This window comes from Megascapheus bottae, chromosome 21, assembly GCF_031878675.1.
Source record: "Megascapheus bottae isolate mThoBot1 chromosome 21, mThoBot2.hap1, whole genome shotgun sequence".
NCBI lineage: Eukaryota > Metazoa > Chordata > Mammalia > Rodentia > Geomyidae > Megascapheus > Megascapheus bottae.
The window spans coordinates 18,141,830-18,165,598 of record NC_143529.1 but is presented as its reverse complement, the minus strand read 5'-3'; the positions used below and the strand labels follow the sequence as shown (position 1 = coordinate 18,165,598).

Sequence of the window (23,769 nt, the reverse complement as noted above, 5' to 3'; positions counted from 1 at the left end):
CATTCTGATCTCAGTTATCAAATAAACGTTGAAACATCATATTTGACGATAGTTGGAAAAATAGGATTCTTTCACATAAGAGAAGAATTCCCTTCCATTGTACTTTTAGGAAAAGATGCCACCAAACTCGTCACAATATAGAAAGCAGTATGCAGGAAAACATATTTCTCCCTAATTAGAACTCTGAAACAGCCATAAGTAGCCCTTTGGTAGCTGGAAACTTGGGGGTATACCCTCATTGAAAAGGTATTTTGGGGGTGTGGAATTACATGAGTGGACTTCCTCAGAATATATAAGGCTCTAAGTTTAATTCTGATCATAAGAGAAACAAATACAAGGAGGTGGGGTTTTTTTGGGGGGGGCTACTAAATTAAAACAAAGATCGACAAAAATCACAAGGGCTAAGCAACTTATTTCTAAGAGCACAAATATAAACACGATAGTCATTCCTTACTGCCTGCTTCTTTGTTTCAGCTGGCTTCTCATAACAGATCATGTTTGTAACCAAGCAACCATATTTGTTACAATTAAATGTTTGCCCCTTTCAGCTTCTCCCTAATACCAAGAGAAACAATGTTGCCTCCCAGTGTGATGCTGCTGTCACTCAACTGTTCACTGATGTGCATCTGAAGGTTGTATCTAGTATGTCTGTCAGGGGCTAGGTGATTCATAAAATGTCCTGACACTGACATATACAGAACTTTCGAGAATCTGACAGTTCTCTGTGTGAAAACGTATCTCACATTCTTAAAAAAAAAAAAATCCATTGACACAGTCCCAATACAAGTACAGAAGGATATCCAGTGGCATGGCCAATTATGGTTTTTAGCTATTCCTCAAGAGGTTAAAGTTGCTTTAAGTGTGTGTGTGTGTGTGTGTGTGTGTGTGTGTGTGTGTGTGTGTGGTAATTAAGACACTGGATAAATGTACGAAGATGTCCAGAGAAAGTTGTTCTCTGACGGTAATGTGGAGATGATTGGTGAACATATGAATTATATATCCAGGTTGAAACGTAAGTGAGAATTTATACTTTTCCAAAAATGTAAGAGATGTTTCTTTAATTCAAAATTTGTAAATCCATTGAAGCTTACTGTGAAAGCAGAAATTTGTGTCCTCACTACTCACTACCTTCTTATTTTATTCCATTCAGCTGGAAAAACCAAAGCAGATGCAATGAGTAGTCCCAGACCATTAGCTAGTTACCTCTCCAGTGGAGGCCATCTCACATCTCAGAATAGGATCAGCATCCCGCAGCCGGGGCCAGGAGAACATTGGAGCCTGTCAGACAAAACAGGTGGAAACGGATAAGAGGAAGTATAAAAGAATAAGACAGGATAAATATCTTTCCTGAGTCATCGCTCATAGGATTTATTTAGGTTATGGTAGACATGGAAAAAAAAATCTCTTTCGTCCAAGTCCCTGACTTGAAAGATGGCTTTAAAATACTGTTCCAAGAATCTGTTGAGCTTTTGGCCAGAAACCTGGGTTAAATAATCACAAATTATTTCTGCAAATAGATCCCTTATGGCCAGTCTAGACCAGTGTTCCTAATCTGGCCTGCACAAATTCTTATTGGAAGGATTTCAAACAACATCTACTGGGCATTGGTCTCCCCAATAACAGAGTTCAAACACATTTTTTTTTCCCTTGATAGACTTATGGAACATTTGTCTTCTTGTTCTATTCATTTGAACTTACAGCAAGGCACCTTGCCAGAAATGGCTGTCTGTAAGCTTACTTCTGAGACATTAAACTGTTGTTGACACCTCTTAAGAGCTTTGAAAAACATTCTGCTGGAAACATTTTTTTCCAAGAACTTTCACATGAGCTGGAACACAGGAGTGTTTCCCTTTGAATTATTTTCCTAATGTGGTTCAACTCAAGTCCTTAGTTCATACATATGTCCATCTATCTGGTCTAGACAACATCTCCCCTGCTCTGGCAACCCCGCTAAACATCCTGGGAATCCCAGCCTCAGGTGATGTATCTCTGCATACTGACTTTCCTACCACTCCATCTGCTACACAGGGCTATTATGAATGACAATGAAGAGGTAATTTGATAAAATTCAAGAACTGTAAAACAATGGCAATTAGGAGAGAAGAAAGCAGGGAGAGACAGTGCATTTTGGAAATATGAATATTATTTTCAAAATAAAAGTATGTGTTCCTAAATATATTGATAATAGGAATTTAAAATTCATATGTAGTATCTGCAGAAAAAATATTCTAGAGCCTCCTACCTAACAATTGCATATGACAAACAATCGCGCGCGCATGTGTGTGTGTGTGTGTGTGTGTGTGTGTGTGTGTTGTGTTTAGTGTATGTGTGTGAGGGCGTGTGTGTATAAATCATAAAAAGCTTTAGCAATTAATACTTGTGTTATAGTCTCTAGGAATAAAACACCATCCTCTTCCCTGAAAAGTAACATTTTATTTCCTCACACTATAAAATCCTTAATATTCACATAAGGGAATTAAGATGTATCATTTTGCTCATCGTTTCAACTTAAAGCTTCTGCTATAAAAGATAGAATTTTAATTGTATCATAATTATTGTTGAAGCTGCTAAGACACTGACTGATACAGCCAGGCACCAGGGACTCATGCCTGTAATCCTAGCTTCTCAGGAGGCTAAGATCTGAGGATTGTAGTTCAAATCTGGTCCAGGCAATGATATTTGAGATTTCTTCCAATTAACAACCAAAAAAAAACCCAGAACTGTGGGTCAAAAGGTAGAGTCCTAGCATTGAGTAACAAAAGCCCAGGGAGAGGGCCGGGAGTTTGGCCTAGTGGTTAAAGTGCTTGCCTAGCATGCATGAAGACCCGGGTTCGATTCCTCGGTACCACATATATAGAAAAAAGCCGGAAGTGGTGCTGAGGCTCAAGTGGTAGAGCTCTAGCCTTGAGAAAGTCCAAGGACAGTGCTCAGGCCCTGAGCTCAAGCCCAGGACTGGCAAAAAAAAAAAAATCAAAAGCCCAGGGAGAACACACAGGTCCTGAGTTCAAGCCTCAGGGCCAACACACACACACACACACACACACACACACACACACACACACACACACACACACAATTGCCTAACAATTCCATTATATGCTTAATCTAAGTAATTCAGATATATTTATATATGTCACTATTTTCCATTCCTATTTAATGAAGCAGTAGAAGTCATACTTATGAGCAAGTTGGGTACAATCATATGGAATTGGCTAGAAGAATATAATGATATTAGTATTATTGTGTCATTATTAAAATATATAATTTTAATTTCTTGCCTTTACCAACACATTGTAAACAGTAACCATGATCTCAATTTTCCAAAGTCAAAAATGTGGCACTATAGAAAACTAAACAATGGTAGTCAAAGCATGAAGAATTAAATCAATCCCTCAGGGTACCCACTTTAAGAAGAACCATGCATTCCTCAAGACTTGGCATAAATCAGAAGTAGTATAATTCAAGCCTTACCCTGGCAAAAATATGTCTAGAATTTCTGTTTACCAACTGAACCAGAACCACCATGTGTCCAGCTGTATAAATATCGTATCAAAGTCATTTGAGTAGAGAGTTTCGAAATCTTGCTATTTTGGATGTTTTTAATTCTGTAATTCTGAGTACAACTCTACAGCACTATTGAAAGGAAGCATAGCTCCCTAACCCAACATTTTAGGGAGATGAGGCATAAAAATTCGATTTTTTATGGCAAATTCTTCCTAAATTTCACTGGAGCTCTAAAAAAGAAAAAAGACTCGGATTCTTGAAGAAATTACCTTAATTGCTACATAGTCAGCAGGAATGATGGGTCTATCCAATGTGGGCAGACCTTGCTCGTCGATGCTCTCTCCAGTCATGACCTTTGTGGCCACATCAATAAAGTCTACGCCAAGGGTCTTGGAAACAAATGGGAAGGATCTAGAAGCTCTCAAGTTGCACTCAATCACCTGGAGAAAAAAAAATTGAAAAGCACAGAGATGATGAAAGCCCATAACAATATTGATGATATTCTCTTCGCCACATGGCTTTCAGCTTTTGAATTACAGACCAGCATTATTTTTTCCTTTTACTTAATCCTGTCCTCTTTTTCTTTTTCTTTTTCTTTTTTTTGCCAGTCCTGGGGGGCCTGAGCACTGTCCTTGGACTTTCTCAAGGCTAGAGCTCCACCACTTGAGCCTCAGCACCACTACTGGCCTTTTTCTATGTATGTGGTACTGAGGAATCGAACCTGGATCTTTGTGCATGCTAGGCGAGCACTCTACCACTATGCCAAACTCCAGGCCCCCCTCTCTTTCTTTTTCTAATGGGTCCTCTTTTAAGGAAGTATCTTTGAAGCCCAACTTTTTTTCCATTCTCTTTCAACAACTCACATCTCCTGATAATAAATTTTAGCTCAATGTAGTGCCACGCCCCTTCTAAAAAGACATCCTTGGAATTTTTAATCTTGTCTCCAAGTCTAGTCTCTGAAGGACTTCTATCCTCTTGCCGCAACAAACCTATATATCAATTACCACATTCCTGCCCACAGTCCTACTTTCAAAATTCCCTTCCATTATTTATCTAGGAAAATGATCTTACTAAACTGAACTCTACTCACTGTCCCCTAAAATAGGCTATTTTCTCACCCTGTAATATACTTTTGTCAATTCCCCCACACACACCCCCGATCCTGTGGCTTGAACTCATCCCTGGCACTGCCCATGAGCTCTTCTGTATTTTCTCCTTATCTATACAATTAATTTCACCCTCTTCCCAATGTTTACTAAGTTACAAGATCTTTGCAAGGAGAGGCAATGTATTTTACACCTGCAAGTCTTCAGCTGGTGAAGAATGAATGAGTTTTTTAACTATTTACATGAAATAGCATAAAATGGGTAACAATAAATCAATCCATATAGATTTTAGTTGTTTACTTGTTTACAAATGGTATTCAACACATCTTTCTTCTGCAGGTAAAGAGAAAGCAAAACTTCAGCAAAGCAGTCTATGAATACTCTAGATACACTGTATCTATCTGTGATACACTGAGGACAGAATACTATGTATTCACTGAATTCTGTGTATTCAATTCACAGTATACATACAGTGGTGGATAAAGTGCTTTACATAGCTGTTACTGTTGTACCAGTGCCACTAAGAGCCTATGACTCCAAACAAAATAGGCATTATATGCTGTGCTGTACAACAGCCTCCTCTCAGATATACCAGCTTCAGGAGTGTCTCTATGGCTCTGTGGCTAGTGTTCTCAATGGTCACCAGGGGACAGAAAGCAACATGACCTCATAAAGAAGCAATGGCCTCTCAAGCACACATTTCTTACCAAGACATCATTTCCTTTGACAAGAAACTGGACATTGAATGGGCCAGAGATGGCGAAGGCCTTGGCAATCTTTCGAGTAGCATCCTTCACCTAGAGCAAAATGACATGGGGATAGAGAATGCAACATAGAATTTTTTTTGAACCAGCAAAGGAAGAGATAGCATTTTAATTTGAAATTTTCTTATTTTTTCTTTATAGAGTTCTTTCTCTACAACTATAATAATGATGACATTAATAAAAGCAGGTGGATTATTAGTTTAGTGTTATATATATTAATTTATGCTATAATATAGCAGCCACAACAGAACAACAAAGAAAAGAACAAATAATGTTACAGGATTATCTGTCTGACAAATAATCTGCTTCTACAATGATCTAGTCAGGTCTTAGTCTGGGGCTTAAATGACATCCTTTCTTTCAACCTAGCTGCTTCCGCAGGAGAAACTGCAGTCCAAACGCTATCTAATGACCTACCTTCTGAGAGATACAGGCTATGAAATTACAGGGTACTGCAATGAGGCCAGGGAGATTTCTTTTCTGTTACCCTGTCATCTACAAGAGTACATGTTATGGTCAGAAGAAAATCGTGTTTGCCTGCAGGGAGGCGCCACAGGTCTTCATGTAACATGTGGGAATTTCTACATCCAGTTGGAGCCAGAAGGTCACTATATCAAGACAAAGCCTGACTATAGGAAGAAAGCACTGTTCATTCATTACAGTTACATGTGTAAGCCCTGTATAATTGGGTATAAAAGAAAATATAGTCTCTGCTACCTAGAGCTCTAAGAGATTTAAAAAATGCTGAGTTTTTTTAATGTCTTCTATGATGACATGAGAAATTAAAACATATTTTAAATCTAACTTCATGTTAGCATACCTGATTCCCTCAAAAATGACTTAGGGGGATGGACAGACCATAGGCATTCATCACTGTGTGAACTGAGTGCTGAAGCAGTCATATTTCTGTTGTGACAACAACCCTACCTATCAGTAAGTCTTGGTGTTAGGCAAAGCTAAGGCCCCAAAATTTTCCCAAATCATTGTTGCATGCTGACTATACTGGAGCCAAAAAGTAAGGACACTGCTATGGCATTCATTCTATCCACTTCACTTGTGGTTCTCAGACCAGCAGCCACAGCATCACTGGGAAACTTGAAAACACAGGTCTTTACTTGAAACTTGGGTCTTAAGAATTACGGATTCAGACCTTGAGGTTGGTGCTTAGCCATCTTTATTTTACCAAGCTTCCTATGTATTCTGGAAACAGACTGAAGTTGGAAAACCATTGCATTAGTATATAACCAAACACATTCTGTAGGGCACTGAAAGAATCTTTGAAATGCTCAGCGAAGGATCAGGAAGTTCCTCTCATTAAATTTAACCTGGAGCATATCCTGCATCACTACCTAGTAAAAAGACAGATGGCATGTTTTTGCCTGTTTTTCCTCTTGTACTGTTGCTCTTCTATGTTCACTTATAAGCAATGACCTTTTCAATGGCTCCTTGGCTGATGGTCTGGGTAGGAAGCATCAGAGTAGCGTCTCCTGAGTGGACACCGGCGTCCTCAACATGTTCAGAGATGGCATGGGAGATGACCTGCCAAAGGATTTGAGAAGCAATTTTCAGGCACTGATTTCAAGGAAACTACTCCTTTACTTACCACGTTGATTCTAGCAGATGCTCTGAGAATTGACCAGGTCCTTTGCTAAGCTATGGACAGGAGCAGGACAGAAGAGAAACATACCTCCTTGTGCAGTGAAAAGTGGTCTCTAAACGTACCTGAGTAGTTGATTATCCCCTATTACTATCTCTTAGTATCTTTTAACCTTACCTATCTCTTCCACAGATCAGTATGAGTATAAATAACAGGAAAGGAAGAAGTTTAAAGCCACTCACAGACTGCTGATAACAAGATAACAAACATTTGGCAGGCAATGGAGGTATCTTTATCTTTTAGATGTTAGAAAGCACAGAAGAAATGATTGTCTATGCAAACAACATTACTTAGGTGGACTAGAAAGAAAAATGGAAGAGCTGACCAAAATAGTATTAATTAAAAGATAGTGGAAAAAGGCAAAAAGGGGAAATGGCTTTGTTCTACCTTATAGGGAATCAAAACTGATTAGTACAGGGCAGAGTTATGATTTTGAACTTAGGAATCTGCCAGATTCCGAAAGTTACTGGTATCAGTCACTTTAACCTATATGCTAATTAGGAAATAATGATGCTGAAAGGTAGGAAGAGTAATTGGGGGATTATAAAACCTATGTAAATTACATAGAAGATTCACTTATCAAGTTGATATATGACTGAAATCAAAGTGACATTGAATTTCCATCCATCTGCTACCTTTGAGCTCTGGGAGCTACACCAGGCTGCCTGGCCTTGATTTGTAGAAGGAGGGAACAATAACCTTAACTTGCCTCCCAGAATGTTTGCAAAATCAAAGGAATGTGCATAAAGTCTATAGCACATGAGAAGACAGAGTAAAATGTGTTTGTAAGTATGCATTTGTGTGTGTGTGTGAGAGAGAGAGAGAGAGAGAGAGAGAGAGAGAGAGAGAGAGAGAGAGAGAGAGAGAGGGGGGGAGGGAGGGAGAGAGAGCGAGCAGCACTATGTCTAGCAAATGGGAAGATTGAGCTCTGAATTTGACATTATACATCTAAAGTAACATACTCCTTCCTACTAAGTATGACAGAGTGAAAATTATGTGAAGAATCTTTTAACATTTCCAGAAGAGAGAATATAAAGTAGCTATACAATGGTGGAAGTCTGGAAGATTTGCAAGTATATATATCCCAGTAAACCAGAGCCCAGTCAGACATGTACAGGACTCTTACATTTTCCACTTCCAGAAATGTATGCCCACATCCCGCATGTTTCCTGTCTGTCATAGTGTAAATGGTGACAGATGGAAAGGTGAAACTTGTGATCTGAAACCTGAGCCTGGGCATGAGAGTTCTAGGAAAGCAACACCTCCCTGAAGATGGAGAACAGCTAAGATGCCCTTTCCCCCATAAAACTCTAATGCTTAGGGCCAGGAGTTTGGCCTAGTGATAGAGTGTTTGCCTAGCATGCACAAAGACCTAGGTTTGATTCCTTGGTACCATATACATATTAAAAGCCAGAAGTGGTACGATGGAAAAGCGTATATATATATATATATAGAGAGAGAGAGAGAGAGAGAGAGAGAGAGAGAGAGAGAGAGAGAGAGAGAGAGAAGAAAACCACCAAGCGTGGTGGCTCACGCCTGTAATCCTAGCTATTCGGGAGGCTGAGATCTGAGAATCGAAGTTCAAAGCCAGCCCCGGCACTAAAGGAGCACTAAAGACCTTGAGACTCTTATCTCCAATTAATCACTAGAAAATGGGAAGTGGGGCTGTGGCTCAAGGGTAGGGAGGTAGCCTTCAGCTGCTTATCTTTCAAAGATTTAACATCTCTGAGAGCCTTTGCAAGACAGAAAATATTTTTCCTTGAAGCAAATAAAATTATAAGGACTCTCCAAAATACAGCTTCTGATCTTTCAAGACAAATCACAAATGTGTTATAAGCATACCCATCAAATATGAGTAAAACATTCTTCATGATTTTGTTTTGCCCTGAAGTGGAAGGCAGTCATGGTAGTAACATACCACATGTGATATGCTTAGTGAATTGTTATGGTATTTTCCTGTCCTCCTTACTCTTATTGGCTTTGCTTTATCAATCGAGTGAAAAAACAGACAGGGGAGAAATCAAGACAATACCATAGGTTCAGAAAGAAACTTCAGAAAGATGACAAGTAGGTACACTGACAATAGTCATTGAAACACAAAAACAATACATAAAAACTCTTCCAAGAGGATACAATGATAATTAATTTTGAAAATCAGAGGAAAATATAAAGCGTAGAAAATATGATATGCATTGTATAACCACTGACCTGTCAGTGAATTGGAAACTTTTCCATTGGTATCAAAGATGTGTATTGTAGAAGTCATTCCACAAGTTCTATAATGCAGACCTATGACTGTTTCAAGTTGGTTGGGGGAAGATGGTGATAATGTACTTACCCTTCCGTCTTTGCCAACGGCATCCATTTCTACTTCCCGGGCCCCCTCAACAAATTTTGTCAACACCACCGGGTGTTCCTGTCAACCAGAACACAGAGGAGAAGCTTCAACTGAAATCCCATGTATAACGTTGAGCAAGCCGTATACTTTAAGGAAATATCAGGCCACTACTCACAGAAAAGTTAACTGAAACTCATTGGCCAAGTCTGTGTGGGAAATAGGAGTTCATGCTCTGCCTACAACAAGGAAGCCTTTTAGCAGACTGAAAATGAGTGCTGACATTTCAACTGTTGCCTTCTCACCCAGCTCAAGAAAAGAGCTTAGGGACTGAACAGCAAGCAGAATGTGGAATTCCTTGTCTGCTACCAGAAGAATCTGGACACTTTACTATCTCCACCTAATTCAAGTTCTTTCTCTCATCCTATGCTACTCTTTCCAAACATTAGGTTCTGATGTCAGTTCTCTGAGGGTTATGAATAGGCTTAGAGGGAGAATAAATAAGCATTATGTTTCAGAAGAGTTGCTGGGATGCTTTCTATGAGCTGACCTCTGATACTTTGTGCAGACTAAATAGAGGCAGTTTCACTATTTCCTATACTGAGATGTTTCCACCTCTTGCCACAGCCTCCAATGCCCTACGCTACTTCCGGTATTATCTTCAGAGTCCGTCTTTCTCTGGGCCCTCTACCTAGCTCTCTCCTTAGATTCCTCTTGCAAATCTCAACTTTTATCTCTAGTTCAAATGATGCTTTCTCACTATTTCTTTAGTTCCTTCTAAACACTGTTAGGAAAGTCATCACCTTACATGTATATGGGCTACATTTAGCATATCTCCTCCAATAGATCATGTCAAATAGAATTTTGCAAAACATAAATAAAATAACAATGATAATATTTTACTAATTGCCTTTATGGCACATGCTCAATATATCCCTCCACTTTCACTGCATTATTCTAACCCAAGGCACTCATCTCTCTCCCACAGAAATACCAATAGTTAACTTACCTCTTTCCATACATCTACCATTTTCCATAATCACTCTCTGCAGGTACCAGACTAATCAGTGTAGTTACTGTCAACATTAGTTTCCTAGCTAAATACATGCTTTGTGAGTTCCTAGAAGCCATATGCCCCTTCTCACCTTCAAGCCCTAAATGTACTATTTCATTCTTCCAAGGCAAGGCAATGATGAGTAGGTGGGCAATAAATTAACCATTCCATACCAGTATAAAAATGTCTTCCCCAAGTACTAAACACAAAGATCTCTACACTCTACCCTCTGAGTTCTATATTTTCCATATTAGAATGTTTATTACTCATCATTCAATGCCCTTAGCAAAAGATGATATCTGTAGGAATAGAGATTATATATTTTTACACAAATATATCTCTTGATAACAATATCTACTCCTATTAAGTAGGAATGAGAGCATGTATAGATTAATAACTGATTTGACTGTTTTCCGTCTGAAATGAGTATCCTTAGTATGTGGAATAATAACTAAATATTTGGGTACCCAAGGTCATGGACATGGTCTTGGAGATATAAACATAACTACATAAACATAAAATCTATGATAGACTATATACTCTGTAGACATAATGTTTTATTACATAGATTAATATGTATCTATGACATACAAACCCTCAGCTTAAATTTAATTATGTTCTAAAATCTAAGTGCCAGTGATGGTATATAGATATGCCCTTCTTAAATACTTGTTTGTTAAGCATGACATTTGAAATACGATGTAAAAATCAATGTTAATAAATTATTTAATAAAAAAGAATGATTTAATATGAAAAAAGTAAGAAAGAGAGCATGCATAGAAGAATAACTGATTTGACTGTTTTAAATATAAAATCTAAAATGAGTATCCAAAGTTCTGTAATACTGTGATAAGAAAACATAGACCCAGTGCATATCTGTTAAAAAAAAATAAAAGTTGATCTCATATTGTTCTATCATATCCCCCTGAATACTGCCCCCCGCCAAAAAAATAACCTCCATCTGATGCTCTCAACTTTACTCTTCCAAGTAAGACTATTTGTCTTATCGCTCAAATGTATTGCATAATGGTTAGCTTCTGAAAAGGGAAACAAACAAAACAACAACCACCAAAAAGCTTGAAAAGTCCATGAGTTCAAGCCCCAGGACTGGTATGAAAAACAAACAAATACACAAAAACAACCACAAAAAAATATATAAATAAAGCAACTGGGGGACAGGGATACGGCAGGAAAAGACAAAGAAAACATTTCATGTCTCTCCAGCAGATTAAGAATTGACTCCTTGATTTAAACACAAATGTGAATTCTAAACCTATTTGATTTTTTTTCTTTTTTTTTTTTTACATCCGTTGCCTCTTCTCACTCCTTATCCTTATCTTCATGACCCAAACATCTCTGGAGAGCCACAGTCACACAGGAAAAAGGCCTACCTTCATATGTTTATGAACAGTCCAAGCCTTTCAAGCTTCTTTGAAATGCCTCTGATTTCACTCCTTAGATCCTTCCAAATTCCACTTGCCTAGCATCAAACTCTTCTCTCAGTTATCCTTTCTTTAACTCCAACTACTTTTTGAAAGCTTTTAAAAGGAAAACATTACTTTCCTCTGGTACTATAATACCAAGTCTGCAAATCAATAACACCACTAAGAACATCTTAAATGGATCACTCCATAGTAACACCAAAGGAGAAAATAAAAGCTAAGGGTACTGAAGGAAGCTGATTGGAGTCACTACAAAATTATAAACATTTTTGGTGCTTCACAAATGAAATGTGACAAAAATGAAACAAAAAAATTAATAGATAAACAAGGGGATTTACTATTAAAGTTGCTTAGTCCCAGGGTTGTTTGAAATAAACCTCAAGAAAACATTTCCTCATTGAGACACAGAGTTCACACATAAGGTGTCCAGTGTCTATTTTATGAGAAAATAAGATGTCTATTGAGCATCAATGAATGAAGGATGCTGTAATGGCTAAATGGGCTTCATGTTAACAGGAAATGGTCTCAGGATGGCTAATTTTAATTACTGACTTGGCTATATTTAAAGTGACCTGACTCAGTCAAGTAGCCTAGTTGTAGAATGCTTGCCTAGCATGCACAAAGTCCTGGTTTCAATTATTTGATACTACCTACACAGAAAGGTTGGAAGTGGTGCTATGGCTCAAGTGGTAGGGCCCTAGCTACCCTTGAGTAAAATGTGTCCAAAGGCAGTGCCTAGGCTCCCAGTTCAAGCCCCAAGACTGGCAAAAACAAAACAAACAAACGAACGAAACCCAATGGACTTGTCTTCCACTTCTTTCATCACCTCAAATATTACAGTTGTTATTACACAGTGGCGCATTAAAACAACAATTTAAGGAAACAGAAAAACCACCCTGACAGTTTGCATGCAAAGAAAAATCCCAATCAATAGAAGAGGGGAAAAAGTCATTGTAAGGGAATTGTACACTACCTGAGAGACTCTCGTGGCCTCCTCCAGGAACCTCTTCATTTCATCCTCAGAGAATACCACGTTCATGGCAGACCCACTGGGAACAGAGGAAGGAAAATGTGAGCTAGTATCCGTTAGCACCTGAAAAATCAAAGCAACTACACTTGATTTTTCCTCAGAAGAGTGATGGGAAATAATGGGCTACATAGACTGTGCTAAACAAAAATATAATTTTTTTCCTTTCAGACCTGCAGTTTTACTTCATGCCCACTCATGTATGAAAAAGAACTTAAGTGACCCGAGGCGTTATGTTTTCTTGATGTTTGTTCTTTCTCATTTGCTGTTTTAATACTGTCCTTAATCCAGGTAATTCTCAAATCTTAACAGAATACAGACTATCATTTCTCAAACCCTGTTCCTTCAGAGTTTACTACAGTTTATCTTAACTCACTGCTATGCTGTCAACACAGGTGATCCTAAGAAGTGGTTCATCCTATCATAAAAGAATTAATTCTCTAATAGCATTTGTGAATATAAGGCACTGTATCTGATGAAACTTTTCAAATGTGTTCTTTTCCTTAAATACTTGAAGAAAAAAACAATGCTATCTATCTGACATTATATTCAATGACATTATATTCAATGTATGCCGGATTTTGGAAGGGTAGAAAAGAGTAATAACAAAGGAGATGAAGAATGGAGAGGAAATTAGTTTCCACTTCCTTTGAAAAAGTAGTATTTTCTGGACTTTTTTATAATAATTTGCAACATAAAGAAAGGCTAGAGCAACTGCTGGAAAGTCAAAGGATAAGGAACTATACCAAAGATATAGATTGCAATACAGTCTTCCCCAAGCCTTCCGAAAATGTTTGCATTTTTGAAAATTTGTATTAATTCTTCAAAGAAGCTATATTATTACATTATGGCTACACAAAAAAGCCACATCAACAGAAAGGAAACTTTTCCACCTCATTTGAAACTTCTTATTATTTTAAAGGATCCCATCTCAAATTTCATTTACACTTTCAAATTGTGCTCAGAAAATTGTGTTTCTCTTATTATCCCCTATTCAGTAAAATCATTCCTTACAGGTGGTAACATCTGAGGAGAGTAAGTGATAATTCACAACTTCTCCTTTGAAGATAGAACTTAGTTTCAAAGTTGAATATGAAAGATTCTCAAGATTCAAGTTCCTTACCATCATTATATTTCATCTATTTAAAATATCTGATCTCAAAAACTTAACATTTCAAAACAAAGGTCTGATCCGAAAGGTCTGAAAATAGTCAAAGAGATGCTATCCCTTCTGAGTACTAGGATATAGCTGATGGGACATGGTGCTCCAAGTTTTGCTTTAATTGTCCTGTTTTCTGCATAATATGGGCATGCCTCACTTTGTAAAGGAGACACTGTAAGCTAATTTTGTAAATGTAGGAGTATAGTTTCCCCCAACTGCTGCTCCCTGAAGGAAAGGCACTCACTGAAGACCCCTGTACTGGGTCCTCAAACTGTTTTATGATGGTACAGAGATTGCATCATCAAAGCCTCATACTATTAATATACAGCCTGGATCATTGTTTTTGGAAGCTGGCATATTACCTCAAAACATAAGAAGGTCTCAGCAAGCAGGGGTAGCCGACAGATTTGGCAAACTCCAGTGCTTCATTCTAATTAATAGCAACAACAAAAGATGTATGAATAGTTTGAAACACGCAATCAAAATGCAGACTGATGTCTTAGATCAAGGGATAGCCTAACTCTTTTTATGCTTTCTCTCAAAAGACTCCATTAAAATGCAAATGGAAGAACACTGGAATACATAAAGTACTTTCTAATTCTAAATATTAAATCTAGTTCAGAAATAGTTTGAACTTCTTTTCATTGTCTGAATCTTAATGAGAATATTGCTGTCAATTTATAATCAGCATTTAAGTACAATCATGGAAACACTATGACAAATCTTTACACTAAAAGCACTATGCAGAGTGAGTATCCCTCCAGTTATAAACATGCACATTATGACCCTCTCAAAAGTATTGAAAAGAGACTATTGATTCTCTCCTTACCAAAGTGTTAACAGCTTTCCATGGGGCCTGGGCCACCTTCAATTCATCCAAGACAGCAGAGAAAATGGAGCGATCCTCGGCCCTGTCAATCTGCAAAGGACTCGTGCCCATGATCTTTACACCATTCTTGTACAGAGGGACGGCCAGGTTATTTGGTATCTGGCCTCCAACTGATATGATGCAGCCACCACAAGCCTAGAAAAGATAGCCACTGAAGTCATTTCCTCAAGAAAGGACAACAATGCCTACAAAGCCACCATTTCCATCCTGAAAAAGCCAAGCTTCATTGTGTTATTGGCATTGCTCTTGTTCTGGAATGATATTGAATCATATCCCAGAAACCAAGAAACTTACGTTTTTATTTTCCAGGCAACGGCAGCCTATGCAAGAAAAGCTGTACCTGAGTACTACTTGAGATGTTTGCATGGATGGCAGTTGTATAAAAACAAAATCAAATGTTTCACATCATCAATTCCTTCTAGGACATTGTTGCAATTTCTAAATAAACTAATATATTTCTATCTAATATACCTGTCGTGTATGTCCACATCACATCGCTTTCAGAATAAGCATCCTACAAGACTGCTTCACAAAGTCCCTTAAGATTTTCCAGTTTGACTGTCATCACCTCTCTCATCCAGTGAGAATACTCTACTCATTTCCTCAGTCTGCACCCCTACAACCCTCCCAATGACTTGGTACTGCACTCAGTACCTAGTAATGGTTATCACTTCAGTTTAATTCCCACTATCTTTATAATCATTGTCTGAAGCTTTAGCATTAATTCAAATACTTACTTAGTATGTTCCCTTACTTAAAATTAAATCTACTATTAGCACTGAAAACTCCAAGATAAAATGTATAGAACTAGAAATCACTATGTTTTGTGAAATAATCAAAGCTATAAGACAAGCATCAAATTTTGGCTCTCATATGAAAGTGAGACCTAAATAACAACAATAACACATGTTTACAAAAGAGAATTGTTTGGGAAGATGGTGAGACAGAGAAGGGAAAGAAGAAAATGATGAGCAGAGAACATGATCAAATTATGCTATATATGTATGGATGAAAAGAGAATAACAAAAACACTGAAAACTTAAAAAGGAGAGAGGACTGACTATCCTAAAAAGAAGGGATAATGATGGGGTGAATTTTATCAAAGAAGATTATTCTCATACTAATTCATGCTCATAAATATTGTCAGAAAGATAGAAAATGCTGTCACATAAACTTTCCTCTAAAACTAATGTTTGATTAAGTGCTAAGAATGGGAGGTGCATTTGTAATCATTAGTACAAATCTAAGGACACTCATAGCAGAAGATTACAATAGCTCAGAACCTAGGTACATTAGGGTTATAGAGGATGAGACTAAATGGAAGGATCTCTACGATATGGAAAGAAGAGCTTGTGTAATTGTTCTTAATGTACTATGCTATTTCTCTTCTCTATAAGTGTATAAAATAAGACATAATTATTTATATGGAATAACATTGGCATAGTTATTGTTTACTCGAATGACTAATGATTGTTCTGAAATACTCTATCGTGGGGTGAAGTTGCTTTCTCTAAGTTAGGAGCAATTGCAGTACTGCCTAAACAAACAATCTAGTTTGCTTAAATGCAATGTAAAAAATAACAATCTACCATTCTCTATATTTATCAGTATACTTAAACAACTTTACCATTTTTGAAATATGCCCAATACATTTTTGAAAACATTTACAAATATTTATTTTTTACAAAAATAATGTTTTTCATTTATTAACAGTGTTAAAATTTTAGAGCTTACAAACTATTCAATTAAATATCTATAGAAAAGTTGCTTAGGTGACAGGCTACAAAATAACATTTTAAAAATTAAGGAAGGCAGGCCAGGAGTGTAGCCTAGTGGTAGAATGCTTGCCTAGCATGCATGAAGACCTAGGTTTAACTTCTCAATACCACATAAACAGAAAAATACAGAAGTGGCACTGCAGCTCCACTGGTAGAGTGCCAGCCTTGAGCACAGAGAAGCTCAGGGACAGTGTCCAACTCCTGAGTTCAAGGCCCAGGACTGAAATACAAAAATTGAAATTACATTTGACTCTGGCCTGGGCACCAGTGTCTCACCCCTAGCTATTCAGGAGGCTGAGATCTGAGAATCATGGTCCAAAGCCAGCCTGGGCACAAAAGTTCATGAAACTCTTATCTACAATTATCTACATGAAAACTTGAAGTGGCCCTTTGGCTCAATTGATAGCACAGTAGCCTTAAGCTGAAGAGCTCAGGGACAGTGCCCACGCCCAGAGTTCAAGCCCCATGAGAGAACCATCCCACAAAAAAAAATTAAGAGAGCAGTTGCAAAAACTGAAGTCTGGATCTAATAGGGGATTAAAACAGATTAAAATTAGATGTGTTTAACAAACATCAGTAATTTTTAAAGTAGCTCCATTAGATTGACATTTTCTATGAAATCAGCAACTTTCAAAGCAAGTAAATGATGGTTGTTGCTAAATATTATGGGGACATTTACTATGTATTTTGTATTATATGTTTTGATCATCACAATATCCTTTTACATGGTTATTTATAAACTGTTTTATACCTAGAGTCTCCCTGCTGAAGTGACTTGCTTATACTTATTAATTAGCGAAGACAATATTATTGATATATGAACTGTGCTTTATAGTCTATAAAATAGCTATATTGAGCTAATACACCAAATGTTTAGGTGCAAGGCTAACTTACTTTTTCAGCTGCTCTTAAGGTACTCAATGTTACTAGATCAGAAGAGCTATTCTTTGGAAAAGTAGTAAACAGAAAAACTTTCAGTGCAAAACTAAATTATCAAAATTGACCTTCAGATCTATAGATCAGGATGGGGAAGATAAATGATGTTCCTAGGAATTGCACAGTAAGAAGCAAGATACCAGTGCAGTTTTTGCCCATGCAGCACAAAAGAATTCCATATAAAAATATGTTTAATGCGGGAATTAACAAAAGAGAGTTTCATAGAAGAATCTAATCTAAATTTTTGTTACTTCCAAATACAATAACTTGTAAAGACATAGGAATGGTGAATATAACTGTAACCCCTCTATTGAAATAAAAAAAATATTTTTAAAAAAGACATAGGGACAGCTAGTGGACTATAATAGTTATTTAGATCACTGTCAGATAACTGGTTCTACAGACTCATAGCAACATACATCCAGAACAATCTACAATAAACATACCCTCAATTACTTTGGCATGAGGATACAGGAGAGAAGCTAGGCCACATAAGCTGAGGGGCGGGGGTGGGGGGAGGGAAATAGGGACCAAAACATTAGAAAGGGTATCAATGTATATGAAGTAATGCATGAATATAATATATCCTTTCTGTTAATTACAATTTTTAAAAGTCAAAAAAAAAGGTCCAAAGGAATTCAGAATCATCTCACTGATCACAAACAAAAGGCTTACACTATCATCTGACAGAACAAGATTGGACTAATACCTGGTAAATAACTGGCTTTGTGTATCTATAAACAGGTTGTTCATAATTGAGTCTTATCACATGATCTGTTTATGTATGTTTAAAAAGGAATCAAATAATTCTGAAAATATTTATTGAGAGGCCATCTTGTATGGGGAAATGGTCAGAAAAAATTAGCAGGAAGAGTTTTCACTATATTAGAAAAGGAGAATGTTACATAAAAACAATCTCTCTGTGCCAAGACCTCAACCATCTCAAACTAAGTGAATTGTATCTCTAAGAGTTTCACTGCAGAAACTAGCAGGGAGACACTGGCAGCTCTTTCCCCTAAGGGGAATTAAGGTATAAAATTACATACATGAACACAGTTATCCAAGGTACCCCTCGAATAGGATATTCTCTTTTTTTTTTTTTGGTTTTGTTTTTTTACCTCCTGTTGGTAGATGTCTAGGATTCTCTCCAAAGACAGCTCTTCAAAGTACAGTTTGTCACACTCATCAAAGTCAGTGCTCACGGTCTCTGGGTTGCAATTCACTACCACGGTCTTCTTGCCAAGCTGACGCAGTGCGCGGATACTGGAGACAGCACACCAATCAAATTCCACACTGCTGCCTGCCATGATAATGATGTTAGGCAAAGAAGTCAGAAAAGCATGAAGTTACACCACAAATAAAACTGAACTAAACCACCAAAAAGTCCAGGTTAAGGCTTTTAATACAACTCTACATCCATCCAAAATTGCAGACATTCTGGCAGAAACAAAAATAGGGACTCAATCATAAAATGTTGGCTTGTGGTTTATGCGTTCTGCAATAAGCTCCATACCGGAAACCTTTAGAACATCAATTTTATGATTGAACATTTCAATAATAAAGAAATTCCCACTGACTTGAAAGAAGTTTCAAGTTAACACACTGACTTCAAAATGAAAAAAAAAAAAAAAGAATTACTTCAGGACTGTAATCTTAGGCTTCTTGTGTAGTTCTAGTGTTTAGTCCTAGGGGGACATGCCTTTATTTTCCTTTTAATGCATATCTGCTAATCCTAGGAAAGCTTCTCCATTATTAGGGAGTGACCTTCTATGATCGAATTTTAAACACACAAATGGTCTAAAAGGCTCAATATATCACCTCTGCTAACGTGCCATAGAAATTTTCAGGCCTAGGACATAATCTGCTAGAAATTCCTGTAAAAAATGTTAACCAAATAATAGCAAGTACACTCTCATTTTCAAGCAAACATGTATTTGATTATTACCTCAGAGCTTTTCCTGGGCCATATTTAATTCAGAATTCTTACATAAATTAAGTTTGAAAATGAAGAGTATACAAGAAGGTCTACAGAAAAGAAGGGCAGGTTCTAATTCAAGCCATAAAGGTAACTGATACTGTTTAAATAAGTCAAAATTTGCCTTTAAGATATGGGCCCTTTGAGAGAAATTTAGATTAATGCTATTATTAAACAGTCTTTGGAGGAAACTTCATTTTTTTGAGAATTTCATCCTTTTGCCATTAGAGAACACAATATGTTTGTCCTTCCAGGGATACAAGTTTTAAGATGTGATCTTGGAAGCAGAGAGCTAGCCCTTGCCAGATAAAAGAACTTACTGGTCCCTTGATTTTAGACTCCTCAGCCTACAGAACTTCAAAAATTTGTTTCAATAACAGGAATAGACGGTGACATTTAAGGTATTAAAGATAGAGGTAACATTTGATCAAAGACTGAAAACTGATCCATTGGCTGTAGTATTAAGTTACTGGTAAAATCCCAAACCAACTATATTTAAGAAGACAGATGATATACATTTAAACCATGTATTTTATATTGTCCACATTACATTGTCTTCCAGGTATTATATATAAAATGTACTTATTGATAAATACCACTGTCTATTTGACATAAACTTTGCAACTGTGTAGAACTTGAGTTGTTATTAAATACCTTCTCTTAATTGGCTAGGGAGAAAATGTCACAATCTTGTAAGTGTGATTTAATTAGATCGTAATATTCTCTATCTGCCAAAGAGACAAACTGTGCATCTACTATAAACAGAAGTCATATGTTAGGGCAGAGATTGTTTCTGTAAGATAATTTAACTTAATTTTCAACTATTATCTTAGCTAAATTCAGATTCATGAAAAATGTATAGTAGAAGACAAACAGTCAAGGCTTAATTCCCAATCATAGTTTTAGATTGGCATATAAAACTATATAAAAAGTAGGGTGAAATTATCTTAAAACAAATGGGTGAATGGGACCAAATAGACTGCCTAGCTGAGATCTATGCTGGAAACCCAGTCCTATCACTAAATAGGTATGAAGATTTTGAGGTAGTTCGCTGAAATTCAGTTTCCTAATTTAAAAAAAAAACATTTATTATAATGGCATGTGTTTTCACAGAACTCAATTAAAATTTACAAAGATGACTGATATACTTTGGAAAGTCCCACGCAAATGTAAGTCATCACTTACCAATGTGATATGGACCACAGCCCAACACCATCATGCCATGGTCATCAAACTTGACGTCATGTTCCTACAGGAGAAGGAATTACTTCGTGTCATCTTCCCATGAAACTTAACTATTTGCCCTACCTTAAATGTGCCTTTCTCCATCTCTGTCATCTGATATTTTAGTCTTACTTATTTGTGAAAAACAGACTGAGATCCATACTTGTTAAACAGTCAGAACACTAAAGATTCTACACTTGTGAGCGTTATTGTCTTTTCACTTGTTCATTACATCTGCCCCACACAATGATAATTTTCTCTCTTTCTTTTTTTGGTCAGTTGTGGGACTTGAACTCTGGGCCTGGATATTGTCCCTGAGCTCTTCAGCTCAAGGCCGCTGCCCTACCCCTTGAGCCATAGCATCACTTTCGGTTTTCTGGTGGTTAACTGGAGATGAGAGTCTCTGGAATTTAGTGTCAGCTGGCTTTGAACCACAATACTCAGATTTCAGCTGCCTGAATAGCGAGGATTATTGGCATGAGCTACCATAAAGACATGAGCTACCACACCCAGCTGCAGTGGTATTTTTCCTACCAAGACCGAAAGACAATCAAAAGACAAAAAATATGTACTATATTATTTATGTGGGACATCTTCTCATTCTAGAATTCTCAACAGTATTTTAGCTATTGTACCTGGCCATTGTAGGTAACATACAGGTAATTTGTTACTGATGGATATTCTGCAGCCAGTGTATCAATCTGCAAAAAATAAATAAATAAATAAAAACTTAATAAAAAATTTCTATGCAAGTTACAACTGTTTTTCAAGACGAACGTTTTTGTACCTCATTCCATTTTTCATGCCTGCAGTCAACTATAAGTTGAAGGAAATCTGTATATAATCGAACTGTTTTCTGACTTGGGAAATGAGAAAGAAATTATGATATAATCTAGCTGTTACTTGAGCAATAAGCAGTCGTGTACACAGTGTATCGATGGATGATTACTACCCATGAACCTGACCACTTGAGTGAATGGTAGGTACTCCTGATAAAAGAAGCCCATCAAAAGTATTTGTGTTAGGTAATCTAATATTAAGGCAGAATGACCTAGAAGTGAGAATGTGTTTGGTTTTCAGAATACTACATAGAATACATGCACCAGTGACACTGAGAAGTAGGATGGTACAAATACCATAAAACATGAGCAAGGGGTAGGAGATCAGAACTCATTGGACATAACTGGAAAAAGTAAACCAATTCCACACTCAAGGACCAGGAGCTCAGCTTAGTGAGCAAGAATTTAGGGCTGATAGGGCAAGCTGGCATAAGGCAGGTGTGAAGGAAGATAATTGCTGAGTAGCAAATGTGTTAGTATGACAGTTGAGACTGAAGGGGATATATGTATGCCCCTTAAGCACACAGAGAAAAGTCAATAGTTTCAAAGGACAAAAAGCAGCTGGTGGTAGTTTAAGTCAAGACATTCCTTCCTTCCATTAAAAAAAAGGGCCCACCTATGAATGTTCATGTGTGATTTTCATGAATACTAGATGAGCTCACTGTCCAGCCCTAGCACAATGAATACTAAATGGACCATAATGATGGGACAGTTAAAATGAAGTATTGAACTGTACAAAGTTTAATGCCAAAGGAGATAACTCTTCTTATCAAGAGTGTCATCCACTATTCTGGTCCTATTATTTCACTAAGGATCTCTCTTGCTACATATATATTTGGCCACAGGTCAAAAAACATAGGAAAGGATATTTTTAAATTTAGACCAGAAAAATCATTCTCAGTGTCCTTTCCCTTTTAAGAATAAATCAATGTTTTCCAACTGGAGGTGTATGACATTGGTGACATTATTAGCAACCAGTGGAAAGAAAAGTAGTCATTTTCTAGATCTATTCTTCTTTTCATTGACTTTGGGCTTCTGAATGGATATATACATTTTAGCACAGAAATCATGAGCAGAAGAGCAAGTCTCTTACCTGTTTAACCCAAGGGTGGATGTTTTTCTTTAACCTCAGTTCCCTTGTCTGGGCCTCAGTCAATCCAAGGCACTTTGAAATCTGCTTGTCAGAGAACCCAATCTCCTTAGCCTTTCTCAGGGTTTCCTCAGAAACAGACTCGCTAAGAATGAATGGAAATGAAACATTCAACTTCAGACCAAAGACATTAAGTAAACTGCTGAGTTTCAAAACATCTAAGTCTCCTAAATAGACAAATAGATAACTCTCCAAATTATTCACCCTGTGTGAAACCCACTCACGGGTTCAGGCTTCCACATTCAATGTGGAATTCTTCAATGCTGTGTTTCTTAAAAGTCCTCTGCATTTATTGTCTTAATTAATTTTCTTATTCTATAATAATCTGAGATCTCTATATCAGGTAGCCTTTTCTATGTATTCAGTTCCCTCAGCCTGAGATTATATTACCATGGTAGTGTTCCATTCCTTAGAAAGACAACTATTCTGACTTGCACTTAGTTGCGCCTCAGCCTAATTTATCTGCTCAAAAAACTATTTATTGAGCCTGGTGCAGTGTCTCACACCTGTAATCCTAGCTACTCAGGAGGCTGAGATTTGAGAGTCATGGTTCAAAGCCAGCCCAGGCACTTAAAAGTCTGCGAGACAGTTCCCAGGCCCAGAGTTCAAGACTCATGACTGCTCAGGTCTTTTACCATCAATGAAATAAGAGATAAAGAAAAAAAAGAGAGATGGAAAAGAAGGCAGAAATGCAGAAAGGGAAGAAAGACAAGAAGAGAAAGTGGGAAAGAATAAAGAAAAGGGAAAGATCCACAGATTGCATAGGTCTTGTGAATACAAAGAGAAGTGAAATCGTATTTAGTCACCAAGAATAACCACAGAATTGTCACTGCTGTCTTTTAGCCTCTCCCTACCCAGAAATCTTTCATTATTTAAAGGGGACTACTGAAGAGCAAAAGTAATACAAAATAATGATTATAAATGATT

General features: G+C 37.1%; 1 protein-coding gene across 1 annotated transcript in view; it reads right to left on the bottom strand.

Moving 5' to 3' along the window:
* Cps1 (carbamoyl-phosphate synthase 1) overlaps positions 1-23,769 on the bottom strand; it is a 102,689-nt gene that overhangs the window by 15,077 nt on the left and 63,843 nt on the right. Inside the window, exons 22-33 of the mRNA XM_090354753.1 lie at positions 22,786-22,927; positions 21,489-21,554; positions 20,815-20,878; positions 18,773-18,954; positions 14,881-15,075; positions 14,414-14,481; positions 12,836-12,911; positions 9,370-9,447; positions 6,806-6,913; positions 5,318-5,407; positions 3,774-3,944; positions 1,204-1,278 (exon numbers count right to left, since the gene is read on the bottom strand). Of these exons, the coding sequence (XP_090210879.1) occupies positions 1,204-1,278; positions 3,774-3,944; positions 5,318-5,407; positions 6,806-6,913; positions 9,370-9,447; positions 12,836-12,911; positions 14,414-14,481; positions 14,881-15,075; positions 18,773-18,954; positions 20,815-20,878; positions 21,489-21,554; positions 22,786-22,927 (1,315 nt within the window). The remainder of the gene's footprint in view (positions 1-1,203; positions 1,279-3,773; positions 3,945-5,317; positions 5,408-6,805; positions 6,914-9,369; positions 9,448-12,835; positions 12,912-14,413; positions 14,482-14,880; positions 15,076-18,772; positions 18,955-20,814; positions 20,879-21,488; positions 21,555-22,785; positions 22,928-23,769) is intronic.